The sequence below is a fragment of the Pteropus alecto genome, unplaced genomic scaffold, assembly GCF_000325575.1.
Source record: "Pteropus alecto unplaced genomic scaffold, ASM32557v1 scaffold88, whole genome shotgun sequence".
In the NCBI taxonomy this organism is placed as follows: Eukaryota; Metazoa; Chordata; class Mammalia; order Chiroptera; family Pteropodidae; genus Pteropus; species Pteropus alecto.
This window is the reverse complement of record NW_006494611.1, coordinates 18,802,795-18,821,406: the sequence shown is the minus strand read 5'-3', so window position 1 is coordinate 18,821,406 and position 18,612 is coordinate 18,802,795. Positions and strand designations below refer to the sequence as shown.

Sequence of the window (18,612 nt, the reverse complement as noted above, 5' to 3'; positions counted from 1 at the left end):
TAACTTGTTTTTGAGCCTCAGGTGACATTCTGAGATCACTGGATGGAGAATCACTGATCTGCATTCTAATCGGAGAAAGGATATTAATCATTTTTTTCTTTTAAATTTCAACTGAAATTGAACATCTATAAAAACTCTTTTTTAATGAGGACATTTAACTGGCCTTGTCTGTGTGCGGCTATTAATTGCTCTAATCTTAATGACTCATTTATAGAGAATGTTTCCTAAAGCTGTCTTTCATGAAAAGGACAAGTTTAGACTTGGCAACAACAATTTACTTAATTTATCTTAAATTTGGTTTCAGTGAGCAACCTTAATTAACCTGATTTTTTGCTGATAATCACTCTCAATGGAATCAAATCACAAATCCGGGGATGGATTGAGCGGCACCCAGAAGGAAGCAGCCCTTCGCGCACTGGTCCAGCGCACAGGATATAGCTTGGTCCAGGTAGGAACTTCTTGTGACGTCTGCTGAGACCCACCACTGAATTCACAGAGTGGTGAGATACAAAAATGGGAACGGTCAGTCGTATAACTCTTTAGATGGATGCTCCTTTCCAGTGGGTAAAGAGATTGCATCATTTCAGTTTTGTAGGTGACCCTGCAGGTGATATTCTTCCTACTCTGGGCTATCAATTCAACTTTGTCATTTGAAAGCAGAATTGGTGTCCACAGTCATAGAGATTATCACAATTTTGAAAGGCCATTTTAGTAAATGAAAAGGCAGCTGGAGTTTATCACCCAAAGCTGTCTGTGAAATAGAACCAAGCTAGTGTTTCAAGAATCAGTGAACAAACTATCCAGGCAGTAAGTAGTCTTAGATTCCAGAGAGATCACTGCAGATGTGAGAACACTTCTAGATGTGGGATCCAAGGTCTGCTGATTTGGCCAGCCTAGCTATTCCAAGAACTTTTCTCATAATACCTACCCAATAGTTTAGGATAATGTAATGATTTTTCTCCATGTTCAGCATTTTTGAAAGGGAAAAATATATCCTAAACTGTCTCTTCATAGATGTTGGTTAAGAATTATCGGTATGTTACTTTCTTTATGATAACCTCCTTTAGAGATTTTATGATACATTAAAAAGCAAACAAGTATTAGACATGTAAGTGATCTTATTTGAAGTAATGTTGCTATTTTTTTTTACAGTAAACCAAAGTATTTTCACCTGTTATAATTTTCCAACTTTAAAATCTGTGGTTGTTATAAATACCAATATCATATGTGGATAACAATAAAATAGACAACAGTGTTCTTTTATTACATGTTACTTTGTGACATTGTTGCAAAATGTACTAAATTTAGTTTTCAACTAATCTTATAAGTCAAGGCATGCTTTGTCAGAGATAATATAATGATCAGTTATTTCTAATTCTTCACCTTAATGAAGAGTATTTATTTAGACTTTAAGATTTCAGAAAGTATTATTTCACGGTAGACTTTCCAAAGTTTTATTTAAGACAAGGGAACAACTAATGTATTATTACTTTTTAAATACTTAATAAAAGTCAAATTATTCTAGGATCATTGATAAACTTTTAATGTTTTCGTCTCCAAATTTAATGTACTTCAAAATGAACGACTGATGGAAGTATTTTTGTGCAGGCTTCTGCCACATAAAGTGGTGTTTTATAATTCAGGGTAAATCCTATAGAGTTGACAGTCTATAAATCAGATACTCTTAGAATAATTTGCATATGCTCAGGTACAGTTGAAAGTGTTTCCCCTCCCTCTTTTATAATCAATATTTGATGTATAAAATCAAAAATTGTTTTCAAATCAGTTATTTTAAACTTCTTTGTATCTGAAACATTCATGCAAACACAGTAGTAGTGGAAAGCACTTAAACCCTTTTGAAACTTTTCAATATTTATATATAAGTGTGTTCACCTTCTGGAAATAAATCTCTAGTAATCCAAAATATAATGATAGAAATAGATATATATAAACCTGTCTAGTGTGACATTGTTTATAATACCTCAATATATCAAACCTAAATGTATAAAAGGAAATTATTAAATATGAATATATAATCATTACAGACAACAAGCAAAATTTTATGAGATATAATCCTAAAACAATATAAAATGTCCATTTAATTTTATTCTGGGAACTGGTTTTCCCCAAATAAAATTTAGGGCAAATCTCATGGCATTTCTGATAACTTTTAGACAATAAAAAATCCTCCACTAAATATGTCTAGTCCAGTATAACAAAAACTTAACTTTATTCGAAGTTATAGCTATTTCCCTTTTCCAACTGTGTCAGAGTGGAGTGCAACTTCTTTTCTATATTTCCTCCTTTATGCTTTCAGAAGCATAGTTCTCTCCACCGGTTTGCTAACTATAATTCCTGACTCCAAGTTGAAACAGAAGGGAGGAATAAAAGCAAAGGAAAAGGGACAGGAAAGTTCTTCCATGACGGATATTGGCACTAGGCTGTCTGGACCTGGCACGTAAAACTCTGGTACATAAAGCTCATGGGATAGTTTGCAGGCTCACCAGAGACATCCTTAAGTCCATGGTTGGAGAATCTCTCACGGCTACACTCTCCTCTGGCTGGCCACTTGCCTGAGCCTCAGTCTCCTCTGCAGAGCTCTTTTTGATGTCCCAAATAGCCATCTTAGAGAAGATGAAAAATAACTCCTGATTCCTATATGTGGCCACTCTAGTCCCCTGGAAATGCTTACACATTCTCTGACCCATCAAAATCTAGAAGCATAAGTGACAAAGCAACCAGCTCTCCTTCCCACCAACATCAAAGCAGCAGGCCAACCCACTGCACACCAGTAGATATCTCAGGAGTAAGTTAGACCCACCAGGCTAGTGTGTTCCCAAATGCAGAGAATACGAATTAATCTCTCTACTGGTTAGAATGAGGAAGCACCTTGCAGTTCCTCCCAATTTACAACACACCAGCAGTGCTCTCCAAATATCTTTGAATAAACTCCAAAAATTTCTCTTAACTCTTCAATCTCTTTTTCTAAACTTGGGTGTGGAAGAGAGGGCAATGGATGTTCAATTATTCAGTTAAGAATGCAAAACACTTTCCTCTACCTCTTTGTTCTGCTTTGTGGTCCAGTGACTTGATTTTATATCCCAATCAGAGGCCAAAACAGTCCCATTCTATCTTAAAACACCGTTACAAATGAAATAGTATTCAGTCATTAAGTGATCATTTAAAAAATTCTGCAGGACAGAAAATTGTTATTATTACAGCTATGTAAAAATCTGCAAATCACAATATTTTAAAAAAGAGATGCAAACAACAATGGAGATCATTTTATAAACCTAATGCTATGATTAAAAAACATTTTCATCATAAAAGGAAAACAGTAATAGGACTATGTTATCTTTATAATTTAAAATGTTTTTAAAAAAACTAAAAATATATGGCCAATCTGCATATTACTTTGCTCTTATATATTCAATTACATTCAGAAAATGTTAATGAGGATTTATATCAGAAGTTAATATAACAAAATAATAGTAAATATTTATTGGACACATTCTAATTGCTTTGTATATATTAACTTATTCCATCCTTAAAACTGCACTATGAGGTAGCTACTACGATCATCTCCAATTTCCAGATAAGGAAAACAAGGAGTTTATGTAGCTTGCCCAAGATTTATAGGCTATAATTCCACTGCTATTGGCCAAAATTTCTGACAAAATTTACAGAACTAAAAACTGCTATAATGTTATCTCTAAGATCATGATTTTAGAGGTTAGCATGTTAGGGCATGCTAAAAATATTTTGTTGAGCCTAAACTTTGTAACTTAATTAAGTAATACTTATCCATCAGCAGAATAACTATTGGATCAGAAATTCTCTAATAATGTAGAAATCTAAAATTCTAAAACCCAGTTATCTAGATCTAAAGCCTCTAATCAAGTTGTAAATACACACATGACACTCAGTTCAATCATTTTGAGTGAACTGGAAAATCCTTCCTGATTTCAGCTGCAAAGTATTGAAAATCACCCAACACTTAAAATCAGAGACTGGTTGAGACTGGTCTCTTCCACATACAAGTTGTATGATTTTGAACAAATTCTTCAGCTGCCCTAGGGTTTAATTTCCCACAGCATTGACTAGGACCCCCACTCTCTCAGTCATGATTTTGTGATCTACCTTCTGCTTAATCTAGTTATTGGTCAGCTAATTGGATTAATTGGCTAGAAAAGAAGGCCAACATGCACTGAAATACAAGTCTCAAAATCTTTGTAACTGAGGGAAAACCATTTAGCCTTCTCAATACTTAAGTCTTTCTACTCTAGATTAAAGAATAATATTATTTTCAAAAAAAAAAAAGAGGGCAACATCAAGTTTACTTTTTTTAAAATCTTCTGTACAAAAATGAAGATAAACATTTTAATACAATCAAGGGAATATACGCATTTCAAATTGTATGGTTTTTGCTAAATTTGGGTTTGACGGATTAATTTCTGTTGTATCTTTGCAGTCTCTGATACTGAGTGTTGAATACTTGCAAAACAAGAATTAGAAAAAATAGGTAATGAATTTGTGCTCCCTTATCACTAGCAGGACAAATACAGCTGTCAAAAATAGGATTTTGCAGGTTACTTAATAACATGAGCCAGTCTGTTATATTACAACTGATGCAACAGCACATCATTGTAAAAGTTTGAAAATATACTTTGTGATATCATTTTTATATAATTGGATATTTTTAGATAGTGATAGCTAAAAATTTTTATCAAATTACTTGAGATTAAAGAAACTGAATGCAATTCCCTGAATATAGTAGACATTTCGTAAGTATTATTGATAAAAAATTATGCAATGTTGACAAGTTAAATTTTCAACTTCATAGATGCATCATGCCACGTAGAAATATTTTGAAAGCGTGCTGCAATGTTAACTTGTAAAAAGTTCTTGTCTCCAGGCAATGGAATTACATAGGGTGATCTTCTCCTCTACTTTTTCACTCTTAACTATATGTCTCATCTTTTACAAAACTAGCATATATTTCTCTGAGAGTCAAAAAAAAAAAAATCACATGATGATGATTCTTTCCTCAAGAATGCATCAATGATGCAGGTCATAAACTCTACAACATGTGATGTTCCTTCCATCTGCAATTTCTCCTTAGAACTAGAAAAACATTCTTTATAGATGAGCATTTTCAGAAAGCTTTCCACCCAACGTGGGGTTAAATTACACAAATTTTAAACCTACTAAAACTAAAGCCAAACATACATTTAATACAGATAACCTTCAAGTAGTCTGAGTATTTTTTAAAAAGTAGACTCAGAATATTTCTATATTATTTTGAAATTATTTAAAATATGGTATCCATTAGCACTATTTGTCCAGTTATCCTATTGATAATCTACTTTCTAAAAATCATTACAACACAATACATTTTTATGAAGTATGATACTCCCATTGCTTTCTTAATCCAATGGTTGTTCTTAATAAACATGAAGGGTTTTGATTATATATTTGCTTTTCTGTTTTATTTTCTTAGTCCCTATTATTGAAGACAATCTGTTGGTTGGTATGAGACCTTGGCATTGTAGAAGATATAATGCCTGACCTAAAATGCACATAAAGTAGTTGCAATGAAAATAAATGTACCCCAAATTAAAACTGACAACATAAGCCTGCACTGAATGAACAATACAGATGTGGCTGCTACCTTTCTGTTTTAAGCCTTAAAACTGACCATACTCTTAGACCTAAGGAATGAGGATAAATATTTAGACATAAAGATGTTCATAATAGTAGAATTTATGTTTAAAAATTAACATAACCTAAATATCCAATAAAATATTACCAGTCACTAAAATATGATCACTCTTATATTTCCAAATTATATAGTCATGTAAAACTAATTTCAAAGAAAAATGGAGAAGTGTCCAAATTTTAATTAATGTTTACTGAAAAATCTGAATGTAAAACTGTATATATCAATTTCCAAATATTTTAAGAAATTATTCAAATGCAATAAAAATATTAGAAAATAATAAAATGTAATCTCTGGGCTATTTTTTCTTCCTTATTGCTCTTATTTTCCAAACTTTCTACAATGATTATAAATTATTTTTATTATGAGGAAAAATCTCATAAAGTGGAAAATTTTTCTATGGAGCATTCACTTCAGAGTAGAAAAATTGGGAAAATTTCATGGAGAAACCTTTGTTATTAAAGTTGGCTGAGATGCACCTGGGTTCATTAGGCTATTCTTTTTAATTCTTTATATGTTTGAATTTCAAACTGATATAGTCCAATCCTTTTGTTTTACCATTAGAAAACCAGCCCCCGAGTTTTACAACTCAGTAGAGACATAAACCAGAGGTCTGCAAACTATGACCCATGACTCAAACGTGGCTACAACATGTTTTTGTAATGATTGTAAGCAATGAAAAGTTTTCGCATTTTTTTAAGGCTTTTTTTTTTTTAAGCCTTTTAAAATATCAACTATCTGGCCTTTTTCAGAAAATTTGTTGACCCCAATTCTAATCCTTAATCTATATTAGAAGCTAATTCACAATTTTTTAAAAAAATTCCTACCATTGCTTAATCAAAACATTTGTAAAGTATATGACCCCTTGAGCAGTGACGTTGGTGTGTCTTAAATTTAAAATTCAATTAGATTACAGCAGATAAATAAGAGAAATAGTGGTTTGATCCATCTCTACTTTAAATCAGCCATCAGCCTGGTTTCCTGGGAATAATTTCCTCAAAATAGAAACAAAATACAGTCTCTAATTCCTACCCCTCAAACTTTTCTTTCCATGTATGTTCTCTTACATGGAATTTCAATACAACTATTTTTTTTTAATTCTAAAATTCCTCAACCAATACGTACAAGCTATAAGGTACAAAGGATGGTGCTAGGTCAACATAAACCTGATTATTTCTCAAATTGCAACTTTTTTCCCTACGAATAATGCAATAAAAATAAATAACTTTGGGCCTCAGTGTTTACAATTGGCTTCATCTAGATTAGCTCAGCAAGAGGCAGATGGAAAAACACTGTGGCACTGGCATTCTTTTCCAAGCACCACACAAAAATCCTAGGGACAGAAATAGGAATTTGACTTCACAGTGAAATATAGTTCCCGGGTCCTCCTTTTTCTTCTTTTGCCTGGTCTCACCACCTGCTCATGTATCTGCTACCCAAGGACTTAGGTTATTCACCAAGTGCATGAATACTAATTCTTTAAATAGGAAGACTAAGAATGAGAACAAGATGGGACCAGCAAACCATCACAGACACGTGTTTCCCTAAGCTTATCACTCCATCCACCCACAGGCCAACTTAATTTTAAAGCTCAGAAAAGCCTTGTTTCCGCTAGCCAGAAATGCCATAGCATGGTGTGGAAGACGCCAAATGAAGGAACAGTTCTGTGAATGCTCTTGTGGAAAATGTGTGTGCCTGACATTGATGGGAACTTCAGCATCCCAAGAGATAGAAATACATTCCAGAAGCTATTTTCCAACAGCAATGAATTCTTCCACAAATAGCCTAATAGAGAGTTGGTTTTGAGGTCTCCACCGTAAAGTTCAAAATCTTTGCAAACTATGTATTATAGTGCTTTCCTTAAAACTAGAATCACATGAGGTTTTCCATTTTATCAGCTTAAAAATCTGTGTGAACATCATGACTTAAATACACAGAAGCATGGTCAGCTCTTTTGGACTTTGGACTTTGCTTTCAGGCAACTTTGTTGTTTTTTTTTTAATTGTTACCTGTTTAATACTGATCAGCAACCAAAAATAAGTGACTCTTCATCTTCAGATCCTAAAAGCTTATCGTTATAAAATGCAAAGATAGATTTCTGACATAGGCTAAGGAGTAAAAAAGTGAGATTACAAAGCCATACAATTACAGATTTGCAAGGACTTCAGCAGCTGTGTTCTTTTTAACATTGTTTCAGAGGTGCCTGGAGAGAGCTGAGATGACGTTAAATGGTACATTGACATAACATTAAATAACTTTAAATTTCATAGCGAAAAAATTATTCCATTTTCAAATCTCTTTCAAGCTTTCACATTGAAAAATTAGTTGTTGGAAGTATGTCTTAAACACTTCTTCAACCCCTGCTAATTTTTTAAACCTGGAAAGCAGGACGAGGGCTCAGAGTTTTTAGTAGACAGTAGTGTCTAGCTAGAATTCAATCGTAATTTCCCTCTTTTGTAATTGTTTTTATACTTTTTTATGAGATATAATACTGATACTTATAAGAATAATATGTATTTTCTTTTCTGCATAAATTTCTTTAAGAAAGTGAATCAATTCAAAGATAGCCATTAAGTAATTAATGAAATAGATGTTAAGTGGATATGCAATTGGAGATACACTAATTTTTAAAATCCCTACAACACCCCTACAAAATGTCTTTAAGGATCCTATTGACTAATTCATAAAATATTCAATGAACATTTTCCCACATTTTAATATGGTGTCAAAGTGAGCCTCTCGTTCACAAGCATCCTAACACCCTCACAAGATCCTAACACCCTCACAAGATCTTTGCAATCACTTAGTCAACTCTATATCTTTATAAATGAAGAATTTAAAGTCAGGAAAGATTTAATGCCTTGCCAAGTTTCTCAACTTGTCAGAAATTTAAATTCATGAGACTATGGTAAGGAGAATAATGACTGCATAAAATTCTCACTGTGTAAGATTTATGTTTCTTACCTAAAAGCAAGTACATTCGATGAAATTCTCCCTGTCATATGTTGAACTAGGAAAGGGCAGGTGAGCAATTACCCAAACCAAATGTTCTTTATGTACACACACATGGATGACTGTCTTTACCTTTATGTGTACAGCTTTATATAATTTAACCAGATCTTCAACTGCTATAATACTAGTCAATTCAAAAGGCAAAAAAAAAAGTAAATAAAGTAAATAAGTAATAAAAATTTGTATAGGTCTACTGAATAAATTATATGTGGCAAAAAGATAAAAGTCCAAAATGGATAAAGTCATCGCCAAAACTTTTACCTGGTTATTTCTTGGATGAAATTTAGAAGTACCTGTAGATCGGACCGATGCGTCAAGACACATGCCCAGAGCCAGAAGTGAGCAGTAAACACAGCAAATCCTAGTATCAAAAAAGTAAATATATGCTTTGCAGTCCATCACTATGTAAACTTTGTTGCAAAATATGAACACAGTCCCTTAGAAGTGAGTTGGCATTTTACTTGTTCTCTTATGTAGAAACACACATATCTGCTCAAAAAAATGTTTTCTGAATCTAATTTTGTGTAAACATGTTCTTGAATTTAATGTTTCCATGAATTGACAAAAAGCTTATACAAAGCTTTACAAAATACAAGTCATTTTTTAAAGCCTGTTTGTTTATGAAACTTGAGATATTGATTTCCTAAAGCATGGTTTGCCACACATAATCCTTAAAAGCAAAGGAAAAATATTAAAAATCTTTAATTTTAAGTGTATCATTTGATAAGAAATTAGTTCTGCCTCCATAAGACAATCAATAACTTGAAATATAATTAAGACCATTTTCCTGGGCAATAGACCTTTAATAGTCTTCTGATCTGATACAGAAACATGATTCATAATTTACTAATAGGTGTTTTCATGGATGAACCAAATCATACGATTTTAAAGATCAAGTGCAAGAGCTTTGGGGAGAGTGATATGAATAGATACATTTTCAAGAGCCAAAGTCTTTTGTATCTTTCTTTGTGCATTTTGCCATAAACAAAAGCTGCCAATAATATTATTTACTTAAAATTTATTAAATCAACTATTTCCACTTAATTTTAAAAGTAAACTTTTTCTCACTTACATAAATGGAAAAGCCACAAGTTTTATGTGATAATTATATTTTTCTAATATACAATAAAATAAATGCATAACTATTAAAATAAAGCATTGGTCTATAAATTATCTAATATCTTCTCACATACCACATTTTCAAGAGACTCTAAGCTATATAATGACAAAGCTAAATTTATATTTGTATATTATGTTTATGCCCCGCTTCCTTCTCGTTCTAACTATAGTTTCACATTTCTACAAATTTCAACATCCTTTTAATATCGCAATTGTTATTGCTCTTTCTATTTTTAGAAAAATAATATCTGGCATCCATATTACATATATTTTGCAAAGACAAAAAAAAAAAGAACGGCTAATAAGGGCATGCCAACTTCTACAGTATATAAGTTAAATAAATTATGCTTTCTAAAAATTCCCAGTCTAAAATAAATTTCACCAACATGAAGTCACTGATCTTAAAAAGATACGAAGGTAAAAAAACTAAATACACAAAACAGATTATTATCTTTTATATAGAATTAACAAAATGAATATTCCCTATAGCCCCATCTATTGCCTTCATAAGCAGAGCCAAAGTAAAAATCACATCTAAGAGAATCCTTTTTGCATATCTTATTAAAATTCCTTTAGATTTGCCTTGAACCTATCTCATAATGAGATATATAGGTGGTATATAAGTAAGAAAGACATAGAAATATTGTCTAATAAGGACTTTTATCCAATCTTACAAATCAATAACTGGGAAAATACAGTATTAATTCATGAACTCCCTAGACACAGTCCAGAGAGACTTTCTCAATGCATTCACATCAACTGTGAGAACAGTCCCCAGGAGCTTGGTGACAAAATCACTATTGTGGGTATGGCCCTGGTGACTGGCATGCTTGTAAAGGCTAGAAATGCCACCTAACAGGGGTATATTGTCTAGCACCTGAGAACAGGAGCAGAAATAAATACATCATTGGGAGGTGGATAGAACATCTGAAAGCAGTTTTATAAGGGCATATACAGTTTTTTCCCTCTTGGCAAAAAAAAAAAAAAAAAGAGAGAGAGAACCACAATAATTACAGATTTAGAATATAAAATTTCCAAAGAATCATTACAGGAATTGAAATTACTACTCAGGAGAAAACAAAAAGACAGAATGAGGGTTCATTCATTAATGTCCTTCTACTTTATGAATGGGCTCATTTATGAGAGACAACACACCTTCTGGTCTCCACATTTGGTGAAGCTAAAGAAGTAAGTAGATGTGACATAACAAAATGCAGAATTATGAGGCTGGTAAGCCTAAGAAGAAAAGTTATCAGGACTTTTGAACAGTATATATGTCTGAAGTTCACCAGATCAAGAATCATAGGACCTTTATTCTAGCATTGTCAAATTTAAACCAACGTGACATAGACAACTCACGTAATATCTCTGGACTCAGTTTCCTCATCTGTATAATAAATGTAGTAGGTTAATATAAAAAGCAAAGAAAAATGATGTCATGACTACAAGCATGGACTCGGGATTCAAATTGTCTTTGTCATTTACTGCTTGAATGACTTTGGACATATTCCATGCCCTGGAGTCCTGATCTATAAAAAGTAGTATCATCCACATAGGTTTGCTGAGAAGATTAAATGAGTTAACACAAGTGAAGCACTTAGCACAGTGCCTGACTCAATTAGGATTAGCTGTTGTTTTAGTTGTTTTGGGTTTGTTTGTTTGTTTTTTGTTTTTGTTTTTGCTATATCTATTATGTGTAAGTAACAGAAGCTAACTTGACTAATTATACAAAAAAGGAGTTTATTAAAAGGGCATTTGTTCACAGAAACTTTGGATTTGGAGAACCAGAAACAAAGGCAAGCTTTTAGGAATGAACCCTAAAATCATATCACAAATCTGGAATGATAAGAAAATGCATCCACCATCACAGAGTGCTCAACACTGAAGTTGACACCATTATAATCTCTGCAACAGAACTTAATTTTATTTTATTATGACTATGACTGTCCTAACTGCAAGGGAAGCTAGAAAAGCAAGTCTCTGACATGTTAACTGCTATAGGAAAAGGCAATTTTGCCCAAATTCTCCAGATGTATAAAAAGTTCTGACGCGTGACTAGAATGAAATCAGTTTGCTTGACCTTCATGCTAAGATTTATTGCTTAGAATTATTTGTTAAAAGTTGTGTGGTTTTATCCAAGAAGATGGTATACATAATCTCTTAAAGGCTCTACGGTTCCATAATGAAAGGCTTAAAATATCTGACAAAAGGAACTTCCAAATACTCTTGACATATACGCTGAGTTACTAGGTAGGCTCAGCATTCAATATTTAAATTAAAACCACTGGATTTATAGATAGAATTGGGTCTTCAATTTTTAATTTACGTAGTTGAATATTTTTATCCATTTATATGTGACTAGAGAGAGTGAATGGTTTCCAAGTCTTAGACTGGGGAAAAGATAAAAGTTCACAGAGTTGAATGAATATTCCCTCATGAAAAACAAAAACCCATATTCTCTCTCTGAACTATTAATATATTTATTTGTACTGCTGGGAGAATGCATTCCACAAGAAGAACATCAGCTAGAAGGGGAAAGAGCAGTCATAACTGGGTTTATCTATTTTAAACTCTACAACTATAAAAAACTGTGCCTAAAATACCAGCAATCCAGCTCCCAACTGTCCTTCCCATGTGATGGACAGCTATTCTGACCCCATGACTAATGCCCAGTGCCCGTCTTAAACTGGCCTGAACCTTGATCACTGGTACATTCTCAGCCCAGTGGGTGGTTCAGAGAGCACATCTCCCCTGGCGCATAAACTTCATGGCATCTCTGAACTAGTCAGACTCTTTGTGATCCCAAAAAATATTCTTGGAGAAACTATTTCAAGTGTTTATAGAAACCATTTGAAGACAATTAATAAGCTTTCCTGTCCAATTATTTTGGCTGGTGAGCAGATGACTCCTTCTATACACATGATATGCACAAAATAGTTTGGTGACATTTTCAGCAATTATACCAAGAAAGTTGAAGGGAAAATAAAAAACTTCAATATGCTCATTGCCTATTTATTTTCAAACTATTAGACAAAACTTTCAAATCAGTAATTCTGGAATAATCATTTTACTATTACGGGATGAAAGTTTGGTTTCCTCAACCTGAAGAGTAAAAATACTGCCAGATTCATTCTAAGTTTTTTTCCAATAACCTATTGAATAGTATATGTCTAGACATTTAAGATATACATACAGAAATGGCCTCAGAGAGATCACCATCAACCAAATGGAGAGAGTTGACCCAGGGAGGCAAACTATAGTCTGGGAATCAAAATATGCCTCTCTGTAAGCAGCAGATGTAATGTTCTCCCCTCAAAAATTGTGTGAAAAAATAATTGGAAATTGAAAATGATTTCAAATGCAGCAGAAAGTTTGCAATTTAATGGTATGATAAAAATCTTTCATGAATAAGTATTTAAATGTATGAATCTATGACAAGTATTAGGCTTTCATATAACAAGGCAACAAAATGAGAATTAAGCTGATGGATTCTGAAACCAGAATGCCTGGGTTCAAATCTTCATTTCACTTCCCAACCACATAATTTTAGCAAATTACTTAAATCTCTCTGGGCTTAGTAAGTCTTTTGTAAAATAGGGATAGTAACCCATGACATTGAGGATAAGAACAGTATCTGACATATAGCAAGTATTTTATAGGTATTTGTTTAAAAAAAATAAAAGTAAACAAAATCCTTACTATATCTGTAAAAATATCAAATTTATAATTTAGGAAATTCTTGCCTGAGATACCAATTGGATTCCTAAGGGTTTTTTTTTTTTTTCCCTATAAGTATAAAATATTTTCTTTCCCAGATTTCTCAGAAATACCAAAATTTTGCTAATGGATAATCATGCAAGAGTATAGAGGAAGAAAATAGTATAGGAACTCCTGAGGTAAATATTTAAATACTTAGTAAAATGAAAAACATCCAGTCATTTGAAGCATTTGGAAATTTTTCTTTTTAACTTATACATTATTATGTTTTCCCACTGTGTATCATTTTGTATTATAAAACTTTTTAAAGTATTAATTGTAGAAGTTAGTAATGCAGCTGATATTTGATCCCTTATAGTTTCTTTTCTTCAAAAATCACCAAAAAAAGTATAATGACAAAAAGCCTCAGCCATGTCTAAATGGAAAGTAAGTTTACCTTTCCCCAGCAAATGAACTATTTCAGATCAACAGTGGTGGATTAAGTCTATTCTTCATTTGGGGGCTCTTGAAGTTACATTAGATCTTTAACCTCTAGAAAAATAAAGATATTTGGCATCACAAAGAAGCACCAATACCACTCCTCCCCAAACAAGGACATTAAATTAACCAAGGGTTTGTTAGGACAAAGGAAAAAACTAGAAGCTAATTCTATTTGGACAGAGAATGGCATTATTTCCCACAAAGAAATTTAATATTAGTCAGCATCTCTCACTATCTTATCAACTTTGAAAACAGATTTAAGTTCCTCACCAGCTACCCCCAAAATTAGCCAGCCCCTCCTTCAAATGATAATCTTCACAATGTTTCTATTTAGAATCTTCAAGGAGGCAAGAAGAGAATTACCAGTGAATACACATCACATGCCAAGAGCTGTGCCACGCATATCTGATGCATTATCTCCTTTAATCAAAAGCCGATATTATCCCCCACTTTGCATATGAGAAAATTGAGGTTCTGAGAAGTCATTTGCCCAAGGCCCCATAACCAATGAGAGCCAAGCAGTACAGTTACAGAACTCTTAGCACCACACCATATATCCTTAAAGTGAAATTACAGCCCCAGCCCCAAATTATTGCCAGATCCTTTGATGATTAGGCTTTGATGAATGACAACAGAAAAAAATTATAACCCCTTATATTTGTTTAGCACTTTACAAGTTTCCACATGCTTACATATATCATGGTATTAAAATACACACAAGAGACTTTGATAATTTTTATCCTCTGACCATTCAACATTTATTTGTCAATGATAAATATGTTTCTTATTGTGAAATGATTCTGAAAAATAATTGAGAAACTTGATCTAAAGATTCTCTTGTTTTCTTCTTTCCCTCATACAACCTACTCTGGATTTGCAGGAGAATGGACAAAGAAAATATGGTGGTCCTCCACCTGGTTGGGATGCTGCACCCCCAGAAAGGGGCTGTGAAATTTTTATTGGAAAACTTCCCCGAGACCTTTTTGAGGATGAACTTATACCATTATGTGAAAAAGTGAGTCCAAATTTAAATTATCTTTTAAGGGAAAAGTACTATTCTCTTCACTCTTTTTTAATACTCATTCTTCTTGGTCAGTGATGGTTTCTCTTCCAATTGCTATTCCTCAAGCAGTTAAAACCTTTCCACCTGTTAGTGATTGTCACAATTATCATTGCCTTCACTCAGCACTTTGTCCTGTTACTGACAGCTTGACATCAGCTGTTACAGATATCATTGCTGATGACTTTCAAATCTATATCTCAAGCCTCGATCTCCAGTGGCATGTCATATCACTGCAAACTCAATGTGTCTGTCAAAATAAAATAACGCTACAACAACCTGTCTAAAAAGAAAAAAAAAGGGTTTTTTCTCAACACTTGACATTTTAATGTGTGTGCAACATTTTTACATAAAAAGAACACGGCTCAAACATGTGATTTTATGTATTGATCCAGAATGAAATTTTCTTCAAGTTTGAATTTCTTGTCTGCCCAAATGCATCAACAAGATTAATAACATGGGTTCTCAAAGTCATTATATAATAACTAAGGAATAATAATTCCTCAGTTTTAATTCCAATTATTTTAAACCCTAAGTTAAAAGAAAAAAAATTCAGTTATTTTCAATTTACCAAGTAGTGTTTAAACAACCACATTCCTAAAAATATATATATGTGTATATATATATATAGCATAAATGAATTTAGCTATGTCTTTCGTTAAATGCCCAAATCAAGTGTGTGTGTGTGTGTGTGTGTGTAACTCAGCATCAGATTCAGAACTGCTCCTAATTTTATGCATGTGGCATGTGGACAAATTATGAGAACTTAATCCTATAAGAACCTTATATCTTGAACCTGAAAATGAACAACAAGAAATACCTGAAACACAGAAATGAAATATGCTTGGACTCTTTCCTAATAAGCCCAGAAGAAATAAGTGCCCCTCACTGAATACTTTGGGGAGGGGCAAGGCTTAGATGAGGGGTAACCAACAACTATGGTAATAGCATATGTTTAATAATGCCTCTTCTCCCTGCACATGTCCCTCATATTTTTGGGGTCACCCTTCTTATGGCAGCCAGCAATAATGAATTGCTGAGTCTGGATTTCTGGAGAACATATAGGTACCAAGTAGAAGTAGTATATAGGCAAAGCAGAGGAGCTGTAATCAGAGGCATAGCGAGTGCCCTCCTACTATAGAGTTCCTGGCCCTGGATCAGGTGTTTTAAGATTAGCATTGACCTTCAGCCTACAGAACTGTGAAAATAACAGGGCTCTCCAGACGATCCCCTGAAACACATCTTCTGTATTCATTTTGATGTCATAGTGAGGGAAAAGATAGCTAAGAAAGTTTATCAAAGTTCCAAGTAAGTGTTCCTGGGTTTTGTTTTAAATATTAGCAGTAGAGTATGACCAAGTAAAGATAAAACTATGGAGACTTCAGAGGTCAATGGAGAAGGCAAGGACAAACCAATCAAGAAATTGTACTTCTGATGACAATGTGTTTTCAGGTCCCTAAAGCATTGTATAAATCCCCAGATAATGGTGTGGCAAAAGGTCATCTGCTCTGTGAGAAACAAATTCTGTTAACTCAGGCTGAAATGCTACTTGTACAATTTTGTTTGTTTGTTTTATTTAATTTGACTTTGCCCATGAGTCAGATACTAGACCTGAAACTAGCATGAAAATTTGCAAACCATTTCACCTAGGGTGCAAATGCCAAATATGGCAGTGATAGACTTCAGAAAAACATTGTGTGCATGTGCATGCATACAAGCACGGGTGTGTGTGTGCACGTATGCATGTGTGCTCATTTGGAAGTACAAATGTATAAATATGAATTTCTCTTTTTTATTACTTATAGATTGGTAAAATTTATGAAATGAGAATGATGATGGATTTTAGTGGCAACAATAGAGGATATGCCTTTGTAACATTCTCAAATAAACAGGAAGCCAAGAATGCCATCAAGCAACTTAATAATTATGAAATTAGGTAAGATTCACCTCTTCTAGATTTAAAGTGAATCAGACAAGGCACCTGTATCTGTTCTTCTATCAAGTTTATCTAACACGGTATATGTAAAAGATAACCAAACCAGAAGTAAAAGAGGTTAGTTCTTTTTCTTGGGGAAAATCAATTTAATGAAATATTTATTTACTATCAACTCTATATAAGGTGCCAAATTAGGTTCTGTGAAATGTTTAAATAAATAAAATATATTAATTTATCCATTTCATAAATATTTTCTGGGCACAATTTATTAGAAATATATCAAGGTACACTTCCTGTCCTCATAGTAAACAAATGAATATATAAGATTATTTAAAAGAGTATAAAAAAATAAAACGAGGAAACAGGATCAAGCTGTATGAGGAAAAGTCAGCCATGACAGTCATACCTGGAGGAAGATTATTCACGAAAAAAAAAAGATCAGGAAGTGCAAAATGATCTCAAAACGAGAACAAATTTGACGTGTTAGAGGGACAGAAAGAAAGCCAATGTGGTGGGAGAGAGTCAAAAGAGGAGGGTTGAAGGCGATGCAGTTGGAGAGCTTTACACGCCATAAAGAAGACTTTGGATTTTATTCTAATAAAAGCGGGAAATTATAGGGCAGTTTTAATTAGATTCATGTTTTTTAAGACGTCATTTTGGCTGTTGGTAAAGAATGGACTACAGCAGAGTAAGGATTGAAAGAGGGAAGCCAGTGAGAGGCTGCTGCAGTACAGTAAATCTAGACGAGAGATGATAGTTGCACAGGTGTTTAGTAGCGAAGGTGGTGCAAAGGGTTAGATTTGGGATATATTTTGGAGGTTGAATAGATAAGACTGGCTAAATATCAGATTTAGAGTGTGAGTACATTTAGAATTCAGGGAGAAAACCTAGGATTTTGGTCCAAATATCTGAATGTGATAGTGTTGTTTTCTCGGCACTAAATATTAGAAATATATGAAGTTATACTCTATCATAATAAAATAGAACACTTATAAAAATACACTGTAATAAATGTTATGTGAATGGCTTTGGACCATTATTAAGTAAACAAAGTTAACTTGAACACAGCACTGCAGTATCATGACAGTGTTTGGATAACTCAAACCGCTACTCAGTGTACAAGTAGCATATACAGTGTGGATGCACTGGACAAAGGGATGATTTACATCCTGTTAGGATGGAGTGGGAGAGCATGAGATTTAATCATATTTCTCAGAATGGCACACAATTTAAAACTCATGCACTATGTATTTCTGGAATTTTCCATTTAATATTTTCAGACTGTGGCTGACTATAGGAAAACTAAAACCATGGAAAGTAAAACCACAGATAAGGGGGACTACTGTGCAATCAATCAATTTGCTGCAGACACTGATAAGTAACAGTATCCCCTGTAATTTTAGTGTCTTTATAAAATAGAAATAAAAATATATCTACCTCATTGGGCTGTTATAGAAAATAAATGAAATAATGCACGTAAAGCTTAGTACTTGACACATATTAGATGCTCTGGAAATGTTTGCTGATGATTATGGTGAAGGTGATGGAGGAGGAGGAGGGGAAGAGGAG

At 33.3% G+C, this 18,612-nt stretch overlaps 1 protein-coding gene across 1 annotated transcript in view; it reads left to right on the top strand.

Moving 5' to 3' along the window:
* The first annotated feature begins 349 nt into the window (after positions 1-349).
* A1CF (APOBEC1 complementation factor) overlaps positions 350-18,612 on the top strand; it is a 44,210-nt gene continuing 25,947 nt past the window's right edge. The window contains exons 1-3 of the mRNA XM_025042322.1: positions 350-448; positions 14,928-15,062; positions 16,913-17,043. Of these exons, the coding sequence (XP_024898090.1) occupies positions 350-448; positions 14,928-15,062; positions 16,913-17,043 (365 nt within the window). The remainder of the gene's footprint in view (positions 449-14,927; positions 15,063-16,912; positions 17,044-18,612) is intronic.